The sequence below is a fragment of the Squalius cephalus genome (assembly GCF_949319135.1).
Source record: "Squalius cephalus genome assembly, chromosome: 7".
NCBI lineage: Eukaryota > Metazoa > Chordata > Actinopteri > Cypriniformes > Leuciscidae > Squalius > Squalius cephalus.
This window is the reverse complement of record NC_137128.1, coordinates 17,587,460-17,608,903: the sequence shown is the minus strand read 5'-3', so window position 1 is coordinate 17,608,903 and position 21,444 is coordinate 17,587,460. Positions and strand designations below refer to the sequence as shown.

Here is a 21,444-nt window from a genome sequence, read left to right as displayed (position 1 = left end):
TCCCAGAAGGATATCATTGCAGCACATTGTCATAGAGACAAGGAGGTGGGCTCATTTTACTCAGGCAACCAATCAGTCTCTCAGGATCATTGTGAACCTATCAAGCCACGCCCTAGCAACCATTAAGAGCACCCTAGCAACCCAAACAGAGAGGGATATCTTCAAATCCGAACATTTTTCATGAATGTATAGCCTAGCAACTCATTGTTTAACAATTTAAACACTTGTTCCAAGACCAATTAAATGCTTTGTTTTAGGGCCCTATCTTGCACCCAGCGCAATTGACTTTGTACACCGACGCATGTATCATTCCTATTTTGCACCCACGCACAGCGGACTTTTCCCTCCACAGATGCATGTCGGTAAACTAGGGAATGAACTTGCGCTCCCGGGGGCGGTTCAGCGAAGAGAGGAGGCGTGTTCCGGCGCAAACGTTCCCTGGTGGTATTTTGCAGTTTCAGAAAACAATTCCGCCACTGACCAGGAAAAACCTAGTCTAAAGTCAGTGGCGCATGTTATTCAGATGCTATTTTAAGGGCGCATGCTTGGCCATAATCAATGTAGCGTGTGCACAACACGCACACACTTTGCTTCTCTCATCTACTCACAGACGCAGCAGTTCTCATTTTTGCAAATCATACATTATTACAAGGAAAAATATTCCACATGAGGGAAATCATTGTGGTGTCCATGAAGATGTGAAAAAATAGGCATAAATCTAGCTTACACATTTACCCAAATTATTATACGCCTGTTTAACCGAAGCTAATTTGGGTGGGTTTCTCCATCCCCAATGTCACTTCTCTGTGTTTTACGGCTCTGACGAGAGCGTTGATTGTACAAACCACAAAATCTTATTGTTAACACCTAGGTAAACTAAAAAATGGTTTCAAATATAGTTATATCTTCATTCTATTTTTTTACACTTTTAAAAACCTTATTCGTCAATGACCCTGATATTAGTGTCTAAGATGACAATGTGTGGGACTTTTTAAGGTGCTCCATCACTCTGAAAGGGTGAAATTGATTACATTTCTCAAGCAGATTTATGGGTAAGGAGAGACTTTGGGAGACACTGTTACTGTACGATGTGCAGAATAACAAGTTACACATTTGTTTGTAACATTGTAAATGTTTTTACTGACTTTTGTTTGTACTGTGACTTTTGATCAATTAAATGCATCCTTACTGAATATGTATTCATTATTGACCCCACAACTTCAGTAGGCCTATATATACACATAATTCATAAAACTGCAAAAATTATTGTATGCTAATTGAAAAATTACATTTATTTATCTAAAACACATTTGACAACACTTAACTCCAACATGACATTTAATTAAAATGTCCTGGATATCACAGTTTAAGAAATCTTATTTGGCTATAAAAGAAGCTAACAAAAATGGGTTTACTTTTTGATTTTAGGCCACTTGCCTCGCATCAATCTGTTTTTCTAAAGATACAGCTCACGTGCGCGCGCACACTCTCTCTCTCTGTCTCACGACATACCCACCCACCGCCCACCCTCAGGTGAGATAGGAGGGATGTAATGCATCTCTCTCACACACATTTCGGTTTGTTTCTCCAGTGTTTAACTTTCATTCGTTTTCTCCATTCAAACTAAAACTTCGCTCAGGTGTCGTTTCCACTAGCTCAGGAATTATATAACGTCTTCATAGCAAAGTTAACTGACTTTCTCTGGAGCAGCAGGGAAGTTTAATTTTTTAGATTTGGACTTCGCTTCTGCGTCGAGCAAGATTGCGCGTAAATCTCAGCGCGAGGCGCGCCCGGTGCTGTCGAGACTGGGCGTCAGAGCGCGGGTGCTCGCCACGGGAGTGCTGGGTGTCGTCATGGTACTGGTGCTGGTCATCCTCATCCCGGTGCTGGTCAGCGCGGCAGGATCCGACCCGCGCTATGAGATGCTCGGCGCGTGCCGCATGGTGTGCGATCCGCCCGGAACGAAGTCTCCATCATCAGCACCGATGGACAACCGTTTAGTTCAGTCCCCACCAACTTTCATCCGCGGTACGAAAGGAGAGCCAGGGCGCTCAGGAAGGATCGGTCCGAGGGGTCAGCCGGGTCCACCCGGACCTCCAGGTCCCCCGGGGGTCATAGGAGAACCAGGGCCACCTGGATTGCCCGGTCCGCCCGGAGTCACCGGTGTCATAAGCGCAGCGACGTACAGCACCATCCCCAAAATCGCCTTCTACGCAGGACTCAAGAAGCAACACGAAGGATACGAGGTGCTGAAGTTTGATGATGTGGTCACTAATTTGGGCAACCACTATGACCCCTCGAGCGGTAAATTCACCTGCTCCATCCCGGGGATCTACTTTTTCGTCTATCACGTATTAATGAGAGGCGGTGACGGGACCAGCATGTGGGCTGATCTGTGCAAGAACAATCAGGTATTTCATAAATCCAGCTGTCACAGTCCGCAGGTGTTATAGCCTATTTATTTTATTCAACGAATCGATCTAGTTTTGGTGCATATATATATTAAATAAGTTAAGCATGTTTCGTATAAGTAGTGCTTATACAAATCGATTAATCGCATCTAAAGATTTGTTTGCATTATATATATGTGTGTGTGTGTATGTGTGTGTGTATATATATATATATATATATATATATATATATATATATATATATATATATATATATATACACACACACACACACCGTGTAGACTGTATATAAATATACCTATACATACATACCTATATACATATATATACATACATACCTATATATATATATATATATATATATATATATATATATATAAGTATATTTATATAAAGTAGTCAACATTTGAAGTGGATCAAAACCTTTCATCAAAGTTATACATGAATTTTGAACAATAACAGTTCTTGTCTTAGGCACCTTTGATGAACTTTTTTGATCCAATTCAAACGTTGACTACTGTATATTATGTCTGTGTGTGTGTGTGTGTATATATATATATATATATATACACGTACACACACACACACACACACAGGCATGCACACACATACATTACATATAATATACCTATATACACACACACATTATGTAAACAAAAATCTTTATATTAGATGTGATTAATTGATTTGACAGCACTAATTAGTAGTAAATTATTAATATAGTAATAAAGTATTATTTGGAAAAAATAAAGCAAAAAAAAAAAACGTTTCTTTATTATGTTTTGATATGTACATAAAATGTTTAATTGAATTTTTTAAAGTTGAATGATTCTTACACACTAAAACTAGACTGAACAATTTAAATTTAAATATTGTCCAATTTATGCTATTTAAATGTATGTTTTTCACTATTTACTTTACATTTTGTCTTAAGAGTATTATAATGATTAGATCATTATTAATTATTATACAAGTTCTATATATATATATATATATATATTTCAATATTTTATCAATATTTTATTTTTTACAAACATGCCTTCTTCAGTGGACAAACTGAAATGTTGTCTTGTCTTAAGAGAATAAAGTTAAACTTCCATGGGGACAATTTTGTTTTAAGTCTTTGGAAGTACCAAGGAGTCATAACTTAATGTGCACTTCTCTCATGAGATTAAAAATATATTTCTTGCAGGTGCGTGCAAGCGCGATAGCGCAGGATGCAGATCAGAACTACGACTACGCCAGCAACAGCGTGATATTACACCTGGAGCCCGGAGACGAGGTCTACATTAAACTAGACGGAGGCAAAGCCCACGGGGGAAACAACAACAAATACAGCACCTTCTCAGGCTTCATGATCTACACCGATTAACACCTGTGGAAGAAACTGCACTTTCAGATGCACCTCGTTCTGACGTCACGGAGGGCACAAAAAAGTTGAACCCCCCGAGCCTGTGAAGGATAAAAGCAACAGATCGTCCGTCCGGTTGAGAACTATACATCTCCAAGCATGTGAACACACACTCTACACGCAAATTAGTTTTTAGAGAAATCACTGTGATTTAGAAACAAATCTTACAGTGTAACACTGGTGATTGTAGTATATTTATTGAGAGATTAACCGGCAGAAAGCAGAAAATCATCATTCCATTCCATATGTGCCTAACGTACACTGACACATGGCTGATCCGAAGAGGCTGTTACAGAAAACCTGATATTAGCCCGGAAACAGTTCAATGACATTTCTTTAATCGGTTCTCATTCTTCGCACACTAAATGTCACATTTCAACCACAATTCTCTACTGTTTTATATCAATGTTTTCATTTAAAAATATTACCACTGTCTGGTATGTGCAGTGTCATCGAACAAATTATGAATAAAATATATTGTATGATTTGCATCAGTGTATAAATTTCCTATAATACTAAGCATCCTACATATATAGTGCAACTACATCAATCAACAAATTAAATTCAATACTATCTAGCTTTAAAAGCACTAAACTAAATGCTTCTGTAAAACTTCCTCATCTATATCCACAAAAGAATTGAAACAGGGAATTAGTTTTGTAAGCAAAATTCATCAAAAAAAAAAAATGCTAATTTTAAAGTGCCCCTATTGTGCTTTTTGGAAAACCACCTTCTGTGCAGTGTGTAATATAGCTGTGTGTGAATGTGAAAGGTCTGTAAAGTTTTAAAGATGAAAGAGCACCAAATAAATGATTGTCTCCTAAAAGAAAGAACTGATTCTGAACTTCCGAAACGAGTCGTCAGCGATTCCTGTCTCACTTCCTGTTTTGAACCTTCGTACAGATTTACTGGACAGACTCTTTTATTATTATTATTTTATCATTATTCACTTTCAAAGACTTTTCAGATGTATTTAAATGCCTCTCAGTTTAGTGCTTTGAAAATCAACAATTATTAAACACATTTAAAGGTGAATCCAGTTTTAAGGGAAGCTAGTGCATTCTAAAAATCTAAATAATTTGGATAATAAAGTCTTTAGAATACATAATATTGAGTCATCCCTTTTCTTAAACAATGGTTAAAATTTGATGTATATCATTTTATAAAGCTTTTTGTTTTGAGAATGTTACACACACACACACACACACACAAAAAAACACCTTGCTACCTAAAGGTTCTATAATATAAGAATTATCTGAAACAATTTTAACTGCTGATTCAATTTTTTTTTTCTTTCTTTCTTTTTTTCAGATTTTAAAGAGTAGCCTATATGAGTTAATCTCCCCTCCTCCTCACAACCTGAGGTTATGATGGGGTTTTTACTCAATGAGCTACAAGATTCTGGAAATTGAAAATCACTTTTTAAATAGAGATCACAATTCTTAATAGACAAATAATCATAATACGTAATTGACAAAGATTATGAGAAAATGTTAGTTGCTGCAGTCTATATAAAAACTATATTTAATACATTTTTATGAATCGTCATTTAAAGAAAATCGGTTTGAGTGAATGATTCAATGACTCGCTCATAAAGACACCACTTGTTACATTGCTAGATGAATCAGTGACTTAACAAATCTCTTAAATGAACAATTCAATGACAAATAAATTGTTTAACAGTCGCTTGTCGCCACCTACTGGTGTAACAATGTAATTGATACATTAAGTTACTTTCAAAAGGTGATTTACTCTATTTTGAGCACTTCCGTAGACATCAGTGTTTTGATCATTTGAATTACTGTAACATAAATGATTCTGTGGTTGAAGCCGTTTCACACCTATACATAACAACTGCACTCTCTTGCTCAGCGCTTGAACGTTCGTTGCGATCGTCCTCGTCAAAGGTTTAAAAGACAGAGCCAATTTTACTGAAGGATTAAGATCGAGTGGGTCTTTGAATCGAGATTGTGAGCTTTCAATAATTAATCGTGCAGTTTTATAGCGCTACATTTTTTTTCTGCTGAATTCGTATCACTTTCTTAGGCTATTGAGAGAATAAAAGATAGAAATCCCTTTCATTTCCATTGCCAATTCCATCACCAATTTGAACTGGAATGCCAACCCATCAACACCATCCGACCAATCAAAGCATAGCAGACCAATCACATCAGACTGGGCCATCTGACCATTCAGAGCAGAGAAACCTCTTGGAAAGAAGGGGTTTAGAGAGAATGAATCTTCGAATGAACCGTTTTCAGACTCTTTGAGAAATGAGGTGATGTGCAATGTATATTATGACAAAATTAAAGTGTTTTCTGACATTTGATGAATGTAAATCTATTGTAGGAGGCCTCCAAAACAAAATGAATAACCTTTAAAATAGCATAATAGGAGCACTTTCATTTGAAATGGAAGGTAACGGGATAAGATGTTTTGATATGCCGTCATCTAAGAACGTTATGGATGACTCACACGGCATGATTTTTTTTAACATTACCTTGCTGTTACACAGGAACAGAGCAACTGACAGTGTCATTATTTTACTAGGGGAGTCACTGTGAGCGGCCACCTGCTCCAGAGGAACACCTCTCTGTCCAACACAATGACCTGTCAGAACGCACGCCTTTCAGTTATTAGATGTGTACGGCAAGCAGTCTTACTTTAGACGTACAGTTAAATCCAGCAACCTTAGAGTACTAATAGTCAGTTGTTGTAAAGGGGCATCTTTAAATTCAGCATGATATTGCCATTAACTGTTTGAGACGTTTGCAGCTAGACAATATAAGAAAGCACATTTTGCACATTATTAGTGTGCGATTGATTAATAATGAATTTTGCGCATAATTAGAACTTTGATCGCACCAGTACCGTTCCTTCTGTGCTCATACCACACTTTCATTTTTTCATTGTGATTCCCTGAGTTTAATTAATAGTCTAATTACTTAAAAGCATTTTCTTTGGTAGTTCATCCAAGAAAACAAAGCACCCATTTTCTATGACTCAGAGCCATGTTTTTATTTTAACCACTTTTTTTTGTGGTGAGAGAACTTTAACTAGACTTAAAAGGTTCAAATATTCAAATCAAATATTTACCAGGCTTCAATGATTAGTGTTAAACCTAACAGTGATCTATGGGTCCCAACTTTGACATCTTATGTGGATTAACATTTACCAAAGTATGGAATTTAGCACCAAAATCAATTGAACAACAATGTTCTTAACAATTAAAGGAAGAAATCAATATTTGGTATGTTAACTTGAGGAAGTTAAACTACTTATAAGGCAGTTGATTTATTTAAACGTCAGCCAGTGTTTAGGATTCTCAATCAGTATTTTGTCCACCTGGTTCTGAGTTATTCCTCGGGACAACATTTTGGGAACAATATTCTCCAGGATGTGGGAGTAGCCATGACCGCCATACTTGGTCAGTCTGTGCTTGGTGTGGATATCATGGGCGATGAGGATTCTGTCTTCGTAACCTTCCCTGATCAGAAAGAATAAGCTGGTGGAATAAGACAAAATGATAGTCTCATTAAATTTGTGCATCAATCAAATTTGCATGTTTAAAGAAACACAGGGTGTGTTTACACTTGCCATGTTTGGTTTGATTAAAATGAACAGGTGCGATTGCTCTGTTAGTGTGGTTAATTTGAATAAGTGTGAACGCTGCCATCTGAACCCTAGTGGCATCAAACAAGCGGATCGAGACCTCTGGAAAGATGGGTCTCTGTCCACTTCCAAACTAACGCGGTTTGAATGAAATATGAACGCAACACGGACAGAAGACATGTAAACGAACCAAAACAGGACATGTTGTCACAAGATGCGACCCTAAAAGGACAGAATGCTCGAGCAAACTTGTTTTTTCTCGTCATAATCGCGATGTTGCCCATCACAGTTCAGTACAGGCATCAGAACCGCGTCTCCTCACAGCAGATCTTCATTCGTGTGACGGAGGGATTCCTGCCGCTGTTTTGACTCTTTCACACATTTCACAAGCTCTTCACATATGTAGTTACACACATACAACGAGTGCATTTATCCCAGAACACAGCATTGTTTTAGATGTTCGGTAAGTTCCGTCGTGAAATAAAACACGATCAATCAGGTGGTGAACATAACCCTATGCCTTTAGGTTCGGTGTAAAATGCCAGTGTGAAATGCCAGTGTGAACGCCAAACGAACCAAAACTAAGGGCCCTATCATACACCCTGCGCAATGCGGCACCAGGCGCGACGCAAGTGTTTTTTGATAGTTTCAGCCCGACACAGTTATCATTTTCACGTCCAGCGCCACATTGTTTAAATAGCAAATGCATTTGCTCCCATCTTTGGCATGCTGGTCTGAAAACGAGGTGTGTTCAGGTGCATTGTTGTCACGTTGCTATTTTGAGGCAACTGAAATAGACTGCTCCATTGACCAACTGAAACCTGGTCTAAAGTCAACTAGACTTTGCGCCACTGCGCAATATTTTTTGGGTTATTTAAAGACCGCGTAATTAATATGCGCCTAGGCGGTTCCGCAACGTGCGTACACTTTGTCCCGTAGATGTTCTGCTTGCACGCTTTAACCTCGTGCACGAGCAGATCCGTTTCCTCTCTGGAGAAGCGTTCAGTTTTTCCACTTGCAAATTCCGCCATGTAAATAGCGAATCCGCCATGGCGGGAGCACAACTGGCTTTTAAAGGGAATGGGAGATGAGACTCTGATTGGTTTATTGCACATTACGCCCAAAACACACCCATTACTCATTAAGAGAATAAGGACAACCCTTTTAGACCAAGCGGCGGGTGCGCCGGCCATTTTTCCCGTCGTTAAACTAGCAAAAGTGGATTCAGACACGACCTAAGAGCACTTGCACCGTGCGCTTAAGACCATCGTTAAAGATCGTTAAAATAGGTTCCAAAATGTAGGGTTTTTTTGGTCCGGACTAAATGAACCAAGCGAATTGAACTACAAGTGTAAACACACCCACAATCATGTACTGTACTGATTACCAGAAAAAGAAAACGAGGCAGATGTTTATTACTAGGGCTGCACGATGTGTCGTTTAATCATCAATATCGTGATGTACGAATCCACGATAGTCATATCGCAGGATGTGCGATGTAGGCTGTCGTAGTTGATCCGTTATTCATTAACCGTACGGGCCAGCTGCTCCCCGGCCCTTGACGAATGTGATTCGCGGATTAATTGCACAGCTTAACCATCATAGAGTGAAAGTTTATCATTTGCATGTGTTTTTAAGTCCTGTCAGTTTAACAGGGCGCATATAAGAACAAGCAGAGAGAGAGAGAGAGAGAGAGAGAGAGAGAGAGAGAGAGAGAGAGAGAGAGAGAGAGAGAGAGAGAGAGAGAGAGAGAGAGAGAGAGAGAGAGAGAGAGAGAGAGAGAGAGAGAGAGAGAGAGAGAGAGAGAGAGAGAGAGAGACCCGGCCGCGCGCGCGCTCACCTTCACCGTCTTCAAACAACACGAGCGCTGTCTTGCTCTCTCTCCCTCACGCACATTAATCAAAATAAATTGACACGATGGTGTCGAACAAAAGAGAAAAAAAACATCCAGTGATGAAATGTTTTCTGTGTTGTCAAATCTTGTGCGATATCCTAAACTGCCGAGATAATTACACGTCCGATTCGCGAACTAATGATTCCTTTGAACCGATTCAATTTAATGAATGGTTTAAACAACTGACCTGTCCAACACTGAACTCACGAGACGTCTGAATTGGTGTATAAAAAAATCTGTAGTACTTTACAATAATGTTCTATTTATTAAACTATTTAACTACATTAGTTAACATTTACTATTACTAAACTGCACTTCTACAACATTGTTAATTTCAACATTTAGACTATAGCCTACATTATTGAAATCAAAAGTTGTACAGTATTTGTTAACATAGTTAATGCACTGTGAAGTAACATTACCAAACAATGAACCGCTGTGTTTTTATAAACTAAGATAAACAAAGATTAATAAATATAGTAACAAAAGTATTGCTCATGGTAAGTTCATGTTAGTTAATATGTTAACAATTCAAACCATATCCTAAAGTTACAAACAAATAATTTACTCTAATTGAAATAATACTCAATAAAATACTTAATAAAAAAAATAAGATGTTTAAATCATTTAAAATGAGAATGTAAGTGTGCTCACCCCATTTTTGTTTGTAAGACAAAATTAGATTAGATTTCATATCGCAATATATATCGCAGAAAAATAAAATATCGCAATGTCATTTTTTCCCAATATCGTGCAGCCCTATTTATGACCCATCTAATGTAATGCCTGCGTTCTGGTTGGAGGCAGATACTTACTTCTGAACTCTCTGGCTGTCGCTGGGCATGTCAACACGAAGGTTGAAAGGGTAATTCAGCATCTCTGTGCCAAAGAGGTCATATTCAAGGTAGCTTCCCATCTTTGCAAACTCCAGAAGCTCTTGACGATCATATATGGTTCTATAAGTGACACACAATAGAGCGTTAAAGGCATGACATATTTTTGTAGGTCAAAATCCAGATACAAAGTTACAATTTTAGCACTTCCGGTTCCATCGTCCTGCTGAAGTCAATGTGTTTTTTGAATGGGTTTGCGGTTTTTATTCTTTGACACTGTTGTTTCCATTCTATACTCATTCAAATTCTATGAGAATGGCAAAGTCCAAACTACAACTATAACAATAAAGACAGAGAAGAACGATATCACTTTCAGAATAACTTTTTTTCCCAGCTAATTGACGCTAAAAACATTTGACAGCCGATCAAATTCCACCAGACTTTGAAGAGCTTGCGAATTTAAAGCGGTCAGACTACATAAATGTGTGAGTGCTTATATTAAACAGAATGTTATCATCCATTGGTGTGGACACTAATATAATTATCATTATAGTTATCATTCTTGATGTGAATGTGCCTTAATGGTGGTGACACTGAAGTAATTTGACCGTAGTGTAGTTCGTACTGTGTATAGCCTATTTTAAGCTTTTTATATCTGACGATTGTATTAAGGCTTCAAAATTAAATATAGCTGCGAGCAGCGATTGCGGGCCCAAGCCGGTGGCACCGCCACCCTGGTGCCTTTAGTTACACTAAAGACCGCAGGGTGGCGATGCTGCCGGCTTGGGCCCTCCATCGCTGCTCGCAGCTATATTTATATATATATATATATATATATATACATATATATATAACAAAAGATATATACATTATATATATATCAGACAAGTAATATTCTCTGTCTTGTCACTTCACAAAAAAAATGGTACAAATTGTACTACTAACTACTTAAACAGAGCAGTGTAATTTTAATACGTTAGGTTGACTATTTTATAATTATATTTTATTAGGGCTATAATGAACAGGCTGCGATGTCAAGATTGCAATGCTGGAGTGTGTGTGTGTGTGTGTGTGTGGCGTGGGCGTGATTGAACAGTGGAGACATAAAAATATACTTTATGGTGCTAACTTTAAAATTGAAATAAAATGCTCACGGCTGCACGGGCATTCATTCCTACTTCCATAGGAATTAATTGAAAATGCTCGCTCTGCTCCCAACCATAATCAATGTCAGTGCGGACGAACATATTTTACTTTCGTTTTTAAGTTAGCGATTCAAAAGCCCCCAGCGGTGTCACCTATTTTTTTACAGTCTATGGGTGTCACACGTCGATTAACCGGTGCTTATATTCTCACTGTCACATACCTAGTATAGGCCGCCTACCTGAAAGAGAGTTTAGCTTGCCCAACCATAGTAGCCTGATTAGAACGTCAATGACAAAAAAATAACTTGGGAATCACTAAAACGAGAGATTATTCTAATTATATTACATTAATTTTAAGTTGCAATCAACAGTTGATAATAAATGTATTACTGATCAATGGTAACAAGGTTGCGCTGCTGAGGCTCGTGCAGCTTCTCCAGGAGAAACGTAAACAACTGAGCGCAGCACACAAAAAAGAAACCCAGTTAACAACATACTGACTATAAAAATTACAAATATGGAGTTTTTATATATTTTATAACATGATAAGAGCAACCTCACTTGACGAGTAGGCTGTGTTTCCTGAATACAATCACGATTGAAACTGCGACGTTGATTTCATCAACAGGTTAATAAACAGTTACAATTAAGTCACTTACATTTAAGATGCAATATTGACTGTTTTTGTTCTGTTTCAGCAGCAAAAATAGTTAAACCAAGATCACAGCAGAACCATCGCACATCTCATAGCAACTTGTTTTCTCATTTCTGAATGATTCAGCATTTTGAATGAATCGGTTGACTCAAAGATTCAATGACCAATCCATAAACATCTGTCTCAATCATGAATGACTCAGTCATTCGAACGAATCGTTTGAACGAATGAATTAATGACTCGCTCATTAAGACGGTCGCCTGGCGACACCTAATGGCGGTTTAGTGTTATGTTTAAAAGTATCTTTCTTTCCAACATGTGTGCACCATTATCAATGTCTGTGCGGTCGTCTTTACTTTCACTTTTATATTAGCGATTTAAAAGCACCCGCTCGTGTCACACATCGATTAACCAATGGGACAATATCCTCACCGTCATATACCTAATAAATTTATATTTAAATACAATAGGCCTACCTAGTAAAACGTTTTATATACTATTTGGATATCCTTTTGGACACAAGAGGGCAGTATAGCCCTATGTTTGCTTTTTTGTTGAACCAAATAGCACTAAATAGCCTGTTTTTAACTTTTTCATACTTCTTGAATTGCAAAAAAAGAATAAAATAGGTTTAGTTCTAATATTTGTATAATTTTATATAAAAATAAATGGTGTATAATTACATTTTTAGAAGTTATGAGATGTTTCCTGCTTCCTTTTTGACATTAATTTAATCCCTCGCCATAGCAAAACCGTTAGAGATATTCAATATCCGTTCACAATTTAGCATCTTTAATGTATTTTCATCATGTTGAAAAAGTTTGGTGGGAATAAAATAAATAGTTTAAGAGGAGTGGCTAAAAATTCAGAGGCTGATTTTGCAAAAAAATCCACATTCACATGAAAATATCTCACTTCCTGATGGGAGGAGCTAATGAATGTAAATTAGAAAGTTGTCCGGCTTGATGAGAACAATATACAAACTATTTTTTTTTACTCTAGTTAAAACTAACCCCCCCACTTTTGTCAAAAGCATGTTGAAAGTGACACACTTCCTGCTGCCAGTTGGTGGCGCTATAACTTTGACTCACAATAGTCACATCCATGTGATCGGCCTCTTACAACGAACACACTGGTGAAGTTTCATCAAGATCAGTTAATGTATGCTGAAGTTATAACACACTTCCTGTTTCATTTTTTCGCCATAAATTCGTTTCCTCGCCACGGCCAAACCGTTCCGAGATATTCAAAATCCGTCCGCAATTTAGCATCCTCAATGTCTTGACTTCATGCTGACCAAGTTTGGAGGCGAATCGATGAATTTCCTAGGAGGAGTACATTAAATTCAACAGCATGCGTTTCCAAACAACGCTAAATAGCAGACTTCCTGTTGAGCTGGCGTAAAACTTAGAGCACGAAAGTTGTTCGGCCTGAGGAGATCTATGTGTGTACCGAGTTTCATATTATTACATGCAAGTGTGTTTGATTTATGGACACGTGTTCGGATCCCGTTCCAGGGGGCGCTGTCGAGCCCCCCTGCCACGTCCGGGTACCAGCTTCAGCCCGGCCCTGATGGGCGTTGGTTCTGACCTGTGTGCAAAGTTTCAAGAGTTTTTGAGCACGTTAAGGGCCCCAAAAGCCCTGAAACCTTGAAAAACAAAAAAGCAAATCTCACCCAACAGACAAATCCCTCCCACCCCTCACACACACAGAGTCAGAGAGAGAGAGAGAGAAAATTCTCCCAAAAAATCACATTCAAACCAAAATATCTGACTTCCTCTTGGTCTGAGAATATGACTGTAAATTAGAAAGTTTTCCGGCTTGATGAGAACAATATACATACCAAGTTTTGTGATTCTAGGAAAAACTAAGCCCCCATTTTTGACTAAAGGTGGCGCTACTGAGCCATTCCACCACGCCCGTTTCTGAAACTTTGCACATGTCTACTGGCTAATAAATGTAATGTGTCTGTTGAGTTTCATGCAATTTCAAGTATGTTAAGAGTCTCAAAAGCATCAAAAAAGAATATTAAAGTTTGAAGCGTTGCCACGGCAACCGTATTAAAGATATGAAAAATCCTTTCACAGGTCTACATCTGCCGTGTGTCTACATTATACACATAAAGGTTGAAGCAAATCGGGTAAAAATAAGAGGGTGATTTCAAAGCATTTTGAAAGTGACACACTTCCTGCTGCCAGTTGGTGGCGCTATAACTTTGACTCACAATAGTCACATCCATGTGATCGGCCTCTTACAACGAACACACTGCTGAAGTTTCATCAAGATCAGTTAATGTATGCAGAAGTTATAACACACTTCCTGTGTCCCATTATTCACCATAAATTCGTTTCCTCGCCACGGCCAAACCGTTCGAGATATCAAAAATCCGTTCGCAAGAATTCATCCTCAATGTCTTGACTTTATTCTCACCGAGTTTGGTGGCGATCGGATGAAATCCCTAGGAGGAGTATTTCACATTCCATTGTATGCGTTTTCCAAACAACGTATAATAACCGACTTCCTGTTGGGCTTTTGTAAAACTTAGAGCACGAAAGTTGTTCGGCCCGATGAGATCTATATGTGTACTGAGTTTCATATTAATACATGCAAGCGTGTTTGATTTATGGACCAAGTTTTCGGACCCCATTCCAGGGGGCGCTGTCGAGCCCCCCTGCCACGCCCCGGTACCAGCTTCAGCCCGGCCCTGATGGCCGCAGGTTCTGACGTGTGTGCAAAATTTCAAGAGTTTTTGAGCATGTTAAGGGCCCCAAAAGTGGCAAAAAGGCAAAAAAAAAAATAATGAAGAAAAAGAAAAAAAATAATCCTTACGGAAACAATAGGGCCTTCGCCCTTTCAGGGCTTGGGCCCTAATAAAAAGTTGTATTAATTTGTGAAGATTAGCATCATGAACAAATTGTATAGGAATCATAAACTTTTGTTAATCACAGAGCTTATTTTCTGCAATAATCCAAAAGCCAATGGTAAAATCCTATTGGGTTTTGTCGAGGGAACCAGGGTGACGCTAACTTCCAGGTTGGCCTACAAAAATCACTCTATGTGACGTGCTTGATTCTCTAAAATTAATAAACCTCAAATAAATGAGATGATTGTGAAAAAGTAACAAAAACATTAGGTTTTGTGAACTGTAAATATAGTGTAAAATAAGTATCTAATTGGCCTGTTATTGAATTGTATAATGTACAGTATATACGTAGGAGTTTCTTCAACAATGGGCACTTTTGTCCATCCCTTAAAAAAAACAGTTTTCGCACTCTAGTTTAATTTGTCCACTCACTTCGGCCAAGAGTGGACATGCATGCATCACAGGAAGTTCTGTCCTTTTTTCTATAAGTCATGAACATTTAATCTATCACAAAGTCATTTCCACCACCTCCTACATACACCACCAACATATTTCATATCTCAAGCTCTTCACTGACACGGTACCACTAACAAGTACAGTCATTTTTTATGTGACCTTCATATAAACAAAAAAAACAAACCCTGGGTCATAAAAGCGCCTGAAGTTATGGAAGCTTGTTTCCGCCACAGAATAAAACATTTCAAAAGAAAATCTTTTTAAAAGATTATCTCACAATTGCGACTTTATTTCTCAAAATTGCGAGTTATAAAGTCAAAATTGCATGATATATAGCTGCAATTGTGTGATATAGTCAGAATTGCGTGATATAAAGTCAGAATTGCGTATTATAACGTCAGAATTGCGTGTTATAAATCTGGCAATTATGACATCTTTTCTCAGAATTGTGAGATATAAGTAGAAGATAAAAGAAGTTGATGTATACTGCCATTCAAAAGGAGTCAGCATGATTTTTTAAAAGAAATTAATACTTCAGCAAGGATACATTAAAATGATAAAAAATTATATTTCAAATAAATGGTGTTGTTTTGAACCTTCTATTCATCAAAAAATCCCGGGGAAAAAAGTATCAGTTTCCACAAAAACATTAAGTAGTTTTTCAACAGTTTTTAACATTGATAATAATTAGAAATGTTTCTTTAGCACCAAATCAGCATATTAGAATGATTTCTGAAGGATCATGTGACAAAGAAGACTATATTAAAACAGAAAACAGTTCTTTTAAATTGTAATAAAATGTCACAATTTGACTGTTTTTATTGTACTTTGCCTTGGTGAGCATAAGAGACTTATTTCGAAAATATTACAAAAAATTTGAATGGTAGTATATCTGCATAATACTGACCACACTTGAGTTTCGCTCAAACCATGATCAATCTAACCCGTCTATAACATTATAGGAATCCTGAAGCCCTTTGTTAGCTTGTCCAGGTGTGTTTGATTAAAGTTGGAGCAAAACTCTGCAGGAAAGTGGACCTCAAGGGCCAGAGTTGAGAACCCCTGATCTACATGTTGTTCTCAGACAGCTGTTAATATTTTGTGGTTTTCTTCCTCATAGGATCCATTTATGGAACATGTTCCAGTATGCAGGTGTTTTCCCACCTCTTCCTACCTGTCAAGATGAGACATGACCGTTTTGGAGATATCTCCACCAGCTTCCTGCAGAATGCGGATGACCTCTCCAGGAGCGGCTGTGTCCCGTCCAGGGTGGATGATGACGGGGCAGCCGAGCTGAGTCTGGGCGTGAGCAGTGGCTCGCAGGACCTTTTTCTCACTCTCTGTGATTGGCCAGCTAGTGCCGATCTCTCCAATCACGCCACAGCGGATTTCTGTGCCGTCTGCTCCATGGAGCACCTCGCTGACAATGATGTCAGTAAGCTTGTGGAAAAAAAGATGACACATTTGAGAAATGGGAACAAATCATTTCCATCTAGGGGTGTGCGATATATATTATGACAATATCGTAATTGTTGTTTTGGTCTCATTCTAAAGTTAAAAGTGCAGTTCCAAATAAAGCCTTAACAGAAATGTGGTAAGCAACACACAGTGGTGTTTCGTTCCTGAATTAATCGAAATTATGCGTTCACATGAATCAGACTAAACGGTTTAAGGAATAATTTAAAGACTCACTCATTAAGACAGTGACTTGTCGCCACCTACAGGTGGTTTTAGTTTAATTTGCCAATTTCATTAAAAAATATATTTAAAATTTTAAATCATTAATCTCAGCATTATTTATGCAATTGTAACTGCAGTGTAAATACATCTAAATGCTCCTTTAGATGTATCTTTTGTTCCACTTCAGCAGTGCAAAAATAGATTTCGTTGATACTGATTTAATTTGATTGGTAAACGCCTATAGTGTCTCGTATTTCTAATTTAATTTATTGAATAATTCAAAAGATGATGTACACATCTTATTTAATAAGATAAAAATACTTCTAAAAATCAGTTTAAGGTGGAAAATATCACCCTTTAAAAAAAAAAAAAAGTTTCTGTCACTGCTGTGAATTAACCACCGCACAGAATATAAAAAAAAACCTTTGGGAGTCAGCGGTCCACGACAGGCCTAAACCAGTGAAGGTACCAGCACTAAATCACACTAATTGGTAACGACTAATTGTCGATATAAAAAAAAATCCCAGAAATCATTTTTTGTCAACATCGCAAACCCCTATTTACATCATTCTGAAAATAGAAAAGGCATCCGTTTTGTTTTGCAATGTAGTCACAAGACCACACGCTCCAACCTTCTCAACGGTCATCTTTCGCGTCTCATCAGAGTGGGTCACGTCCACATAGTACCCCGCTCCAGCTATGACATGCACGCCCGTGTCCTTCGCCAGCTGACGCAGGACGGGCAGATTTCGGTTGATGCCCGTGGTGGTGTTCTCCACTATGGATCCTCCTCCTGCTTTACGGTAACACAGCAACTCTTCCTTCACCGCCTCGATCTCCTGATTCAACAGCAGGTTCTCTTGGTGGCTGTACGGATTCTGCTGCAACCAGTGAAGATGCTTCATCTCAATGGGAGCTGCGGCGAGACCCTCATCTCCAGGTGCTGGGGGAACGTGGCTGCACTCAAACGTCATTGTGAGGTGTTCGTGTGTCATGGTTCGGCCCAGCTGATCAGGCTCGATCAGACCAAGCACTGTCTGCACCTTACCGCTACGCTCAGACATGGTTTCGGGGATCCTGTCCAACAAACAGTTACATTCATTAATATAATAGTGTTCGGACAGTGTGAAATTTGATTAAAAGTAGGGGGGATATACCGGTAGACACGATTAACTGGTAGAAATTTGCCAACCGGTAGTGATTTTGGACTATGGCTGTGAAACAAAATAAAAGTTTGTGTTTACATAATAGCCTATGTGTGTACGGTGTATAATTATTTTGTATAAATACACAAACATGCATGTATATATTTAAGAAATATTTGCATGTATATACTATGTATATTTAGGCCTATATATAATTATATTATATATAAATATTTTATACATAAATAACACATTTTCTTAAATATATACATGCATGTGTGTGTATTTACTGTATACAAAATAATTATACACAGTACACACATATATTATGTAAACATAAACTTTTACTTTGGAGGCGATTAATCGCGATTTCACAGCCCTATTATGGACTATCGTGTCTATCGCGGTTACGCTCATGTGACGTTGCTGTGCGGTCACGAAAGCTTATCGTTTGCATGCATTTTTAAACATTGCGGTTTAAAAACAGCTGATTTTAAAACGTAGAAGCGCAATAAGCAGTGAAAGTTAACTCATTTCAGTGTGCTTTTTGCCACCTAACTGGGCTTGAATGGTTAAACACATAACTTGTGTCATAATAACCAAGTATTGTCATTTATGTCTTAAGTGAATGTAAACAGCTGAGAAAGAAAACGCACGAGTATATCGGATCAGTGCAGTCGGTCTTAAAATGACAGCATCCAAATTTACCTGCTGTCACTATTAATGTTAAACAACAAAAAAAGAGAAAATCTGTCACTGCTCTTGACTGAATCACTTTTTTTTAACTTTTATAAGAATACATTTATATTTCCCAGACAGCAGCATAGTGTCGCCCAGATTCGGCCCACATCTGGTACACGTGGATTCCACATGGCCCAGATGTGGGCCGGCTCTGGGCCGACACTATGTCGCTGTCTGAGTTAATTTACACAGTAAAGATACATTATTTTTTTAATACATTTGATTACTAATATATATATATATATATATATACAGTCACACACACACACATCTTATGTATATTTCTTATTTCTAGTGCTTGACGTTTTCAGGTAGGTCTAATTCATTTGTGTCTTTGTTCTATTGTAGTTTTTTTATTATTATTATTTAGGCTATAGACTGAGTCTTTGTAGGCTAGTATTAGTTTTTTAAATGATATTGAAAATGGTTTGAATTATGAAATTTCAATGGTATCAAATGTTAATATCATTAAAACCTCATTTAAAGCAAAAATAACTATCGTGATATAACATTATCGTGAAATAAAATGATTCATATTGTGATATAAGATTTAGGTCATTTCGCCCACCCCTAGAAAAATTACTTAAACATCTTTTTTCCCCAACTCTATTTAAGCCAAGAAAGAGGGAAAAAAAAAACAAAACAAAAAAACCTGCATGTTTGAAGAAGAAGTGAATGCTTGGCTGGTGTAAATCTGTAGGCTACTGTAAATGACTCATTTTAGCTGTGTCTCATTAAACGGGTTAGACACACCTTGGCGGTTCGGACTTTGCACTGACTGAAGTCTACAGACATTGCATTGAAATGCAATGAAAAAATTGAAATGAAAAAATTACTTAAACATCTTTTTTTCCCCAACTCTATTTAAGCCAAGAAAGAAAGAGAAAACTGCATGTTTGAAGAAGAAGTGAATGCTTGGCTGGTGTAAATCTGTAGGCTAATGTAAATGACTCATCTTGGCTGTGTCTCATTTAACGGGTAAGACTCACCTTGGCGGTTCGGACTTTGCACTGACTGAAGTCTACAGACATTGCATTGAAATGCATTTAATCCTGTTTACTAATTTCCAAACAAAGATTACATAAGTAAATGCACTTGCAATGCATGTAAACAAATGCATGCAGGAAGATGTCCGAATAACTGTGTTTACCTGGTTTAATAAACGGTCTATTTAACGCTGCAACATTTAAAATAGTTTAAGATTATGCCCAAAATAAGATGCAACCACGTTCATAATACTGAGATTCTAAAATAAACTGAACACAGAACTACGGACTGCGAGACTTCCTCAATAACAACCGTTAAAAGTCACAACACAGTCGATTAGCATGCAGTGTAACTAGCTCTTATTTTAAAATCACACGGCGTTATGCAGTTAGAGATTCTTAATAAACATTGAGATAGAACGAAAAGTGAAAACCAAGACCTGCAGGAGAGTTCAACTTCGAGTCTGCAGATACAGAACTGACAACGGAGCAATTCTCGCGATTTTATGCATATATCGCGAGAACCAGCTTTCACGTTCACATTTAAACACTATAATCTGAAGTGCTCAAAACTTAATCATTACAACAGTACAATTAAATTAGTAAGAATGAATGCAGTACCTCTAGTTTGAAGATGTGGTTCCGTTCACACAGTTAGCCTGTTTTTAAACTTTGAAGCAAATGCCACGCCCCTTCACTGCCGTTTGTGACAAGTGCTCTTATTATATAAGGGCCCTTTGTGGAAATCAGGATTCGGAAAATACATCCTCACTCAGATGAGTGCCATAAAGAAATAAAGCATGTTATTATGAAACATAACATTTGGAAACTATTTATGAAGCTGAAATCCAGCCTACTATTTTTGTGATTGGTTACAAGTGGAATGTTTTACCAATAATTGTTGTGTTTCCATGGGAATCCATGGTGGAAAACAACTTAAACCAGCTTAGACCAAGAGCCAGTTGCATAAACACACTGTGTCAAACAGTTGACGGTAGCCATTGACTTCCATAGTATAGGAAAAAAAACACACCATGCAGTCAATGGCAAACTCATACAGGTTTGGAACAACTTGAGGGTGAGTATGATGACAGAGTTTTCATTTTGAGGTGAACTGTCCCTTTCAGAACTAGTTTGACATTTTTGTGCTTCTACATTATTTAATTTCTATGCCCTGCTGCTATTTTTACAGCCTAATGAAGATAATTTGCTAGATGTGTTTGTAGCCTGATGGATGTGAGAAATCTTTCTTTGTTCTAATCACATCAACTGACTAACCCAAATCTACTTCCCGTATTGGGAAAAGCAATTAGTATGCAACAAAGTGCACATATGCAAAGCCTGATCTAACCATTGATCCATGATTTTAAAGCACGTTGAGCCATAATACATTTTCTCTGTGCAAGACTGATCTAACTAATAGTGACAGGTCCTGGGGAGGTATCTGACCAGGGATTCGTGTACAAAATGAGTCCTTAGAGAGAGCAAGAATGACTAGTATTAAGTATCAACCAACTGCAAATTGCTAAACAGCTGTTGGCGTCTCATGTCACTTCTAATTCATCCACTGTGGAATAGACTATAAAAAGCCTGTGCACACTGTTTATTATAA

At 37.8% G+C, this 21,444-nt stretch overlaps 2 protein-coding genes across 3 annotated transcripts; one reads left to right on the top strand and one right to left on the bottom strand.

The window, feature by feature from the left end:
- Positions 1-1,567: 1,567 nt before the first annotated feature.
- Positions 1,568-4,312, top strand: c1ql3b (complement component 1, q subcomponent-like 3b). Its single transcript, XM_079876281.1, has 2 exons — positions 1,568-2,411; positions 3,604-4,312. The coding sequence occupies exons 1-2, from the start codon at positions 1,854-1,856 to the stop codon at positions 3,781-3,783; spliced, it is 738 nt and encodes a 245-aa protein (XP_079732407.1). The 5' UTR covers positions 1,568-1,853; the 3' UTR covers positions 3,784-4,312.
- Positions 4,313-4,707: 395 nt separating this feature from the next.
- On the bottom strand, positions 4,708-20,714 carry pter (phosphotriesterase related). Of its 2 annotated transcripts, none has more exons than XM_079876275.1 (5): positions 20,273-20,343; positions 17,593-18,037; positions 16,455-16,720; positions 10,144-10,284; positions 4,708-7,327 (listed from the first exon to the last, which is right to left on the bottom strand). In XM_079876275.1, exons 2-5 carry the CDS (start codon positions 18,022-18,024, stop codon positions 7,117-7,119), a joined length of 1,050 nt encoding a protein of 349 aa, XP_079732401.1. In that variant the 5' UTR covers positions 18,025-18,037; positions 20,273-20,343; the 3' UTR covers positions 4,708-7,116. The 2 variants fall into 2 exon arrangements, with proteins under 2 accessions (XP_079732401.1, XP_079732402.1); XM_079876276.1 differs by lacking the exon at positions 20,273-20,343 and adding an exon at positions 20,454-20,714 and having other exon boundaries at positions 5,851-7,327.
- Positions 20,715-21,444: the final 730 nt, after the last annotated feature.